Below are 7,789 nucleotides of genomic sequence, written 5' to 3' on the forward strand. Positions count from 1 at the left end.
GGTGACTCAGTTTAAATCCAATTTGTTCTTACAGTGTAATAATCTAATTTTAGAGTGAAGGTAGAGTCAACGTCACACTGACGTCGCATCAGCAGCCGCCGTACAGGTCTGGTTCGACCTTTCGTGTCTTCTGTCCACAGCTGGCCCTTTAACAAACTCTGTCACGGCATTGACGGGGGGGGGGGGGGCGGGGGGGGGGGAGAATGTGAATGAAATCCAACCATTCATAAAAATAGGCCTTTGGCGCGCTGTGATTGGCCAAACGGAATCCTCACGCACAGGCAGTCGGCCCCGGCGACGCCATTGGCTCCCGGCTCTGACTGACGGCGCCGCTCCGCCAATCGGCGCCCGTCTCCGCGGCCGCCGCTGCGGTCCTTGGGGCAGAGCGGACCGGGCCGTCGCCACGGAGCTCAGTGGAGTTTTGAGAGTCGAGGAGGGCGCCTCGGTTTCATCAGCGAGCGGACGGTTACGCGACTGAAGCTACACGTTGTCTCTGGTTTTAGGTGGATATTAATACCGCATTATCTCGATATCGAGGACGTACACAGACACATACGAGGTAAGATGCAATCTCTTTTTCCTATTTCATCTTTTTTTTTTTTTTTTTTTTTTAAACTTGCTCCAACGAGGCGCTGCGACGGCTGTTTTTCTAACGTTCTTTTAGACTTTGCTTCACTGCGCCATCTTATTTAAACGCGTCTACTGCTTCGGACGTTTTATGACGCCGTACTTGCGTTATCTAAGCGGCGCGTGCTGTGTCCACCGCGCGCGCGCGCGTGCACGCACGCACTTTTGAGGTTTATTTTTCTCCTTTTTGTGAATGGACGCCTCCTTTTCTCTCTGTGTGTTTTTCCCTCTGTGTTTCCACTCGGATCAAGTTTCACTTCATTGAGAAAAACAAGGGAGGGATGGGTGGGGGGAAGGGCGGGGAGGAGGAGGAGGAGCAGGCGGGGGGGGGGGGGGGTAATCGCGCCCCCCCCTCCTAATAAAACTTAGAACGTCGGTCTATAATGAGCTGGTCTCCACATAATTTTTTTTTCTCAAATTACACCGTTTGTCTTTTAAAAAAAATGTTTAACTGCAAAAGTGAGGTAAAAAGTAAAATCCCATCTGGTGCGTTCAGGGACCGTATCGCCCCGCTGTCTTATCTCTATAGTTTTTATCCCGTCTGAGTCACTTTTCTCTTTAATCATCAATCATTTGACACCCCTGTGAATAGAATTGATATATTCTAACAATGCGACTAGTCCTTGTTGAATGATGTGCTTTGGGACGGTATGAGTTAGTCCTAATATAATAACTAATATAATGTATAATAAGTGTAATGTGTGCGTAATGATTGCCCAGCGTGGCTCACCCATTAACAGGGGACGGGCTGAGTCATGTCACTCTGCTGAGGCCAGCGGTTTAACGTTGTGTTTTGCATTGAAGGGACCTTTTTTATATTTATGATTTTAAGAGCTTTTCCACCCCGATGGCCGGGAGGGGGGGGGGGGGGCTTTCATAGGTCTACACACTCAATGCTCTGTGGTGACTTTTAGAAACGGAGTGCCCACATGTGTCTGCACTCTTTTCACTTCTGCTGTGTCTTGTTGTCCCCCTCCTCCTCCTCCTCCTCCTCCAGTGACCCACGACGTGTAGCCGCTTTAAAGCCAACACCTCCCCCTTTCCCCTCCCACATATCAGCCCCCCCTCCCCCCGCCCCCCCAGCCCTGTCCCGCCCCCTAATCACAGAGATAACATGGACGGATTCTATGACCAGCAGGTGCCATTCATGGTCCCGCCCAGCGTAAGTGGACACACGCCGGCCTCACGTCCTCGCACTGTTATGGATGCATGGAGCTCTGTGCATTTACGACGCGCTCCTTCCTCCTCCTCCTCTTCCTCTTCCTCCTCCTCTCCCCAACAGCACAAGTCTCACGCGGAGGAGCCGTCCCACCACAGGCCTCTGAGCGACAGGAAAAGGAAGTTTGTCGACACGGAACTGGCGCAGGACACGGAAGGTGAGGCTGCGGCAGGTGAAGGGAGGGGGGGCTGTCGCTGAAAGTGGGGTCTGTGCTCACTGTGTTTGTTTTTCTCCCTTTCAGATCTTTTCCAAGACCTCAGTCAGCTGCAAGAGATCTGGATTGCAGAAGGTAGATTTTCATTATTAGAATTATTTTGACTTTGGAAACCGATTTTGTCGTTTTTAAGATTATAAATTAACTTTGAGAAAGTAAAATATGGTTGTTTGTGTGTTCACAACCAGAAGAGTAAAGTCCACTGCATGACAAACTGCTGACTGAGACCCATATCTGTGCAGCCTGATTCTTAAAACACCTCATTACTCTCTTTCCATGAAAACCCTGTCCAGCGGATTAGTTTTCTTCCCCCTTGTTTCACCTCTTTGAGAGATTAAAGTGCTTTTTCCTCACGTGCTCCGCTCTGCTCTTCACAGCCCAGGTGCCCGATGACGAACAGTTTGTCCCAGATTTCCAGTCGGATAGCTGTGAGTATTGTGATTTCTGTGTCTGTGTGTGTGTGTGTTTGGTCTGATTAGCTCTCTGGCAGCACTGCGCTCACAGGCTTCTTCTTCTTCTTCTTCTTCTTCTTCTTCTTTTTCTTGCTTTGAGGGAAGCCAGCGGCTCTTTTTCGAGCCACCGGGTCACCCTTTACGCTCCTATTCCTATTCTTCCTTCCTACTCATCGGAACACACCTCTCACTCGCTCGCCTCCCCCATTGTGAGTTCTGATCAGCCGACGAGGCGCCGCGCCAGCCGGGCCCCCTAATCTGATCTCGCGCTCGTTCCTGAGGTGGACGCGGCGCGTGCCCTTCTTCACGCTCCATGCGGGCTTCCTGTCTTGTGTCTGCGCAGCTGAGAGGATCCGTAGGGGGTGGACGGGGTGTGGTTGCTGCTTGTTGTTGTTGTTCTTCTTCTTCTTGTCGAGGGCTGTCCATTAAATGCTGTGGCCCCGGCGCGCTGTAAACGGACCCAGAGCTTCTAATCGAGGTTGATGCATCGACTCGTCTGCATTTCCTGCCAGAGGCCCAATCGGAGGTCGCCCTGCGGCGTGGACTGTACGGCGTGCGTTTCCCACTGAGGAGGGAGTTTGACTGCGGCGTCTGTTGCCAGGCTGCAGTCTCTCTCTCTCTCTCTCACTCACTCACTCGGGAGCACTCTCAGTTTTTAGGAGCTGCGTGGAGCTCAGGTGGTGCATGATGGGAGTTTGTAGCGGTCTCGCCCACTAATCCTCATTTATTTGCTCTCTTCTCTTCTTCTTTTTTAAATCTCGAGCCACTGGGGGATTCTGAACCGCGCAGACCGATGAGCTCTCGTGCCCATTGTCACTCTGCTTCGGTCCATCAGTGGCCCCCCCCCACCCCCCCCCCCCTCTTTGCCAGGGGGATCTAGTTTCTGCCCCCGGCTCTTATATGGCGCCCCGGAAACTGCATCCGATACGCGGAGAGCTGCAGCTAGTGTCTAATGGTTACAGAGCGGGAGAAGAAAATCATTTACCGCCATTAGATTACTGCCCCGCTGATTCATGGGTATTGTTATTGGCCTCCTCTAATGGGCGTCGCACGTGGGGCTTGATTGCGTCTCTGTTTGTGTGTGTGTGTGCAGTTGTTGCCGTGCTACCGTAGCGCGGTGGACGGGTTGTTGTTGTTGTTGTTGTTGTCTTGCAGCGCAGGCCGGGCGATAAGCGGCAGCTAAGTGGCGCCTGTCAGTCGAGGGAATACGCAGACGTTGTCCATGCGTCCATTTATCCATCAGTTCCAAAATGTGGTCGAGATAACTGCTGCACTTCTGTTCATGGCTTCGATCGGGCCGCCATCTGCAGTCCATCTAATGCACTCTGTCGCTTCTCCTGCTGTGCAGTGATGTTCCATGGCCCGCCGCCGGCCAAGATCAAACGGGAGCTGACCCCCTCCAAAGAGTTTTCTCCCTGTCGCCAGGACCGGAGTCCCATGCCCTACGGGGAGAAGTGCCTTTACAGCTACAGGTATGTGGGCGGGCCGCCGCCGCCCCCGACGCACCACGCGGGTCGTTGATGATTTCTCCTCCTCCACAGTGCCTGTGACAGGAAGCCCACCCCCCCCTCGATGCCGGTCTCTCCATCCGGCACGGCAGCAACGCACCCGCTGGCCGAGCAGGCCCCGCCTCCTCGCCCCCACGTGGCCACCCCCGAACAGCAGGGGCTCTCGCTCCACAGCCGCGGCCCCCCCTTCGCCGTGCCGTGCGCGCCCGTCAGCCAGGATGCCAACAGCTTCTCACCTGAGCACAGGTGAGATGAGTCTCCGGGGGGGCCCGCCGCCGCCGCCGCCAACCAACCCGCAGCCGCCCTCTCACCCCCCCCCCCTCTCTCCGTCCCGTCTCTAGGTTTCAGCGGCAGATGTCGGAGCCGTGTCTCTCTTTCCCGCCGACAGAGAGGCAAGGGCGCCCCCACTTCCTGCCACAGCCCCCCAGCAGCCTGCCACGCGACGGCCGGCCGCCGTACCACCGGCAGATGTCGGAGCCGTGCGTCGCCGCGCCGCCGCAGGGCTTCAAGCAGGAGCTCGTCGACCCGCGGTACGCGGAGCAGGGCGTCCCCAGCATGGCGCCCCCGGCCCCCCCGCGGCAGGCGGCCTTCCACCCGATGGCCATCAAGCCGGAGCCGCGCGACTTCTGCTTCGATTCTGGTGAGAGCGACGGCCAGCGACTGAGACAAGCCGAAAAAAGTGGGGGTGCAATTAAATAGCCGAGAAGTAGAAGAAGAAGAAGTCTGTAGCTCTGCTGCGTGAGAGTAATTGTCTCGGGCAGAGGGCGAGGAATGTGGCCGTGTTGGTTCTGGGCGCTAGCAGCCCCTCGCCAGTTTTAGCACGCAGCAGAAGCCCGAGCGCTCTGAGCCTAATCTGCATCGCTCCTCCAGAGTGACGCCAGTGAAGTAAAAGTGGGTCTTTCAGCTGGGCCTAAGCCTCCAAGGGCAGAAAGTAAGTGGGTCAGGCAGCCAGGTGGCGAGCACCTCTTCACTGAGCCGACCTGAAATAGATCTCCGCCAGAAGCCCTCTGAGGACCTGCTGACCCGAAGCAGGTCCAGCGCAGCAGCGCCGGGAAGTTCTCATCCCTGGGTTTCTTTTTGTTTTAGAAATAAAGAAAGGCCGACGACTCGCTCCGTTTCAAACAAAACAAAACCGCAGCAACGCCCACTCGCCCAGCTGCCCTCCTCGCTCTGATGCATTAACATTCGTCTTTTCCATAAAACCCTGCTTTTCTTTAATCGCGCTCACTCTCCTCCGGTCTCATCCCTTTTCTGCCTGGTGCTGACCGGCTGGCCCGGGCGATGATGTAATGACAAATCCTCTTAGCTTCTTGTGGCCTTTTAAATACCTACGTCACAGAGGGCTAGTATCTCTGGATGGATGGATGGATTGTGTGTGTGTGTGTGTGTGTGTGTGTGTGTGTGTTGGACTGAGGGTGGTGTTCTACGTTGCTCCGTCCTCTCTCTCCACACGCGGCCTCGAAGGCTCCAAGAACCGCGAGGACGACAGCAGACCGATTTAAGAAGACGCTTGCTGGAGATTGATCTGTGGTTGCCTTATCAGTAGACAGGAAACAGAATAATGTATTGATGGGGGAGGGAGGGAGGTGGGGGGGGGGCTGCTGCTGTGATTGAACACAGGCCTTGATCCCTCGGGGGGGGGGGAAGGACTGGTTTAACTCTATTGTCATTGAGATGTAATGCAGCCACCGTGGTGCTGATCTTGTTTGGAGGACTTGGTGGACATGCGGGTGAGGAGGGGGGAGAGGAGGAGGAGGGGGGGGATGAACACGCCTGTTGTGCTTTTTCTTCTTCATGCCTGCACTGGTATGTTTATCTGGGCCCAACGTCTCCTCCGTGCTGCTCGGTGGTCCAGAGTCACTTGGACAGAGAGGACGTCTCCGGTCTAAACTCTTCCGTCTCCTCTCGTTTACAGAGGTGCCGAACTGCCAGTCGCTGTTCGGGAGAGCGGGGAGCTTCTACCAGAACAACCACGAAAGTAAGTTCTGGTCTGCTGCTTTCTTTTGTGTGTATTGAGTCGATTTGAGTGAGGTTCATCGTTGCTGCTCCACCTTCGACCCGCTCATGGAGCTCCTCCTTTGTCCTCCTCGCAGGCTTCTCCTTCGACAGAGATGCTCAGCTGTACTTTGACGATACCTGTGTGGTCCCTGAAAGATTAGAAGGTAAGAACCCCCCCCCCCCTCCAGATTAGCAGCAATGTACGAGATACTGAATCCCCGTGAAGTTAGCCGGTCCAGACTCCTGGTGCGTAGTGAACAGCGGGTCCACTTCACGGTCGCCATCTGGCAGGAATGTCTCACCACACTGTGGCCGCGGTGGAGTCTGGCGCCGACTGACTCTCTCTCTCTCTCTCTCTCTCCCCCCCCCCACACTCACAGGTAAAGTGAAACAGGAGCCCTCTGTCTATCGCGACGGCCCCCCCTACCAGCGCCGCGGCTCGCTGCAGCTCTGGCAGTTCCTGGTCACGCTGCTGGACGACCCGGCCAACGGCCACTTCATCGCCTGGACCGGCCGCGGCATGGAGTTCAAACTCATCGAGCCCGAGGAGGTCAGCGCCGGAGAACCGAGACCCCGCCCACCCCCCACCGTTGATTGTCTGTAACCAAACGAGCCGCTCACATGATTTCCCTTGTGTTCCGCAGGTGGCCCGGCGCTGGGGGATCCAGAAGAACCGACCGGCCATGAACTACGACAAGCTGAGCCGCTCGCTGCGCTACTACTACGAGAAGGGCATCATGCAGAAGGTAAAGGCACGTCCACCCCTTTTCCTTTCTTTCCCCCCCCCCTTCGACCGTGGAGGTGTTGATATTTGGCTTATAACCCATCTGGGGGAAGCGGGTCGAGCTAACCGGTGTCTTGGTCCCTCAGGTGGCCGGCGAGAGGTACGTGTACAAGTTTGTGTGCGACCCCGAGGCGCTCTTCTCCATGGCCTTCCCCGACAACCAGAGGCCCAGCCTGAAGGTGGACCCGGAGGACGACACCGTGCCCCTCACCCACTACGAGGAGACGGCCCCCTACCTGCTGGACGCCGGCGAGCAATGCGGGGGGGGGCTGCCCTTCCCAGACGGCTACGGCTACTGAGCGGGAAGCCGTGTGTGTGCGTGTGGGGGGGGGGGGGGCATGCACGCAAAAAAACTCCCAAAAAATCTCTCGACGTCCACTCTGAGCAACAAAAAAAAAAAAGAAAATCAAGAGCTGGAACTTTTGGAGCCGCCTGTCAGGGCCTTGTGGTTCCGTAGGTGCCCCCCCCCCCCCCCCCCCTGGATAAAACTCTGAGCTCCCGAGCTAAGATAGAATGAGGGGCGAGAGAGGGATGTGAACCCTGCGGGGGGGGGAGGGGGGGGGGGCTGGACTGTAAGAAGGGGCTGCTGTTGCCACGGTGACCAAACAAAGCCGCCTTTTTAAAGAGCTGCCTCTGTGTCTGCGATCAAGAAACCAAACAGAGTCAAAAATGAAAATCAAACAGATAAACTATACTTCTATAGTTGCCTTTTTGCCCCCCCCCCCCACCCCCCCCGTTTTCATGTTGCCACATCTGAACTACGAGATCCGAGTAAAAGGGCTTTAATTGCCAAAACACGCACACACATATTCTAAAACCACCGATTAGCTTTCTGTAGATCGACGGCTCTTTATCCTCCGTTTCGTCTTTAGATGCCAGACGGGGGTTTTTTTCCATGTACTTTGAGACGTTGCTGATGGTCGACGGCGTCCGTCACTGCTGGCTCCTCCCCGGAGACCGTTAGCGCGCCGCTCCTTCTTCAGCCGA

General features: G+C 55.8%; 1 protein-coding gene across 2 annotated transcripts; it reads left to right on the forward strand.

Annotated features, from left to right (window-relative positions):
* Positions 1 to 385: 385 nt before the first annotated feature.
* etv5a (ETS variant transcription factor 5a) lies at positions 386 to 7,285 on the forward strand. Of its 2 annotated transcripts, none has more exons than XM_037488717.2 (13): positions 386 to 559; positions 1,625 to 1,789; positions 1,910 to 2,003; positions 2,088 to 2,135; positions 2,438 to 2,488; positions 3,861 to 3,984; positions 4,054 to 4,266; positions 4,362 to 4,660; positions 5,936 to 5,998; positions 6,114 to 6,182; positions 6,399 to 6,568; positions 6,663 to 6,770; positions 6,889 to 7,285. In XM_037488717.2, the coding sequence occupies exons 2-13, from the start codon at positions 1,742 to 1,744 to the stop codon at positions 7,099 to 7,101; spliced, it is 1,500 nt and encodes a 499-aa protein (XP_037344614.2). In that variant the 5' UTR covers positions 386 to 559; positions 1,625 to 1,741; the 3' UTR covers positions 7,102 to 7,285. The 2 variants fall into 2 exon arrangements, with proteins under 2 accessions (XP_037344614.2, XP_037344615.2); XM_037488718.2 differs by having other exon boundaries at positions 389 to 559; positions 6,663 to 6,764; positions 6,889 to 7,282.
* Positions 7,286 to 7,789: the final 504 nt, after the last annotated feature.

The sequence above is a fragment of the Pungitius pungitius genome, chromosome 10 (assembly GCF_949316345.1).
Source record: "Pungitius pungitius chromosome 10, fPunPun2.1, whole genome shotgun sequence".
Lineage (NCBI taxonomy): Eukaryota > Metazoa > Chordata > Actinopteri > Perciformes > Gasterosteidae > Pungitius > Pungitius pungitius.

Coding starts and splice junctions, on each gene's coding strand:
- etv5a (XM_037488717.2), top strand. CDS start 1,742: ATGGACGGATTCTATGACCAGCAGGTGCCATTCATGGTCCCGCCCAGC. Junction 2,489..3,860: donor AGATTTCCAGTCGGATAGCT/GTGAGTATTGTG, acceptor CCTGCTGTGCAG/TGATGTTCCATGGCCCGCCG. Junction 3,985..4,053: donor AAGTGCCTTTACAGCTACAG/GTATGTGGGCGG, acceptor CCTCCTCCACAG/TGCCTGTGACAGGAAGCCCA.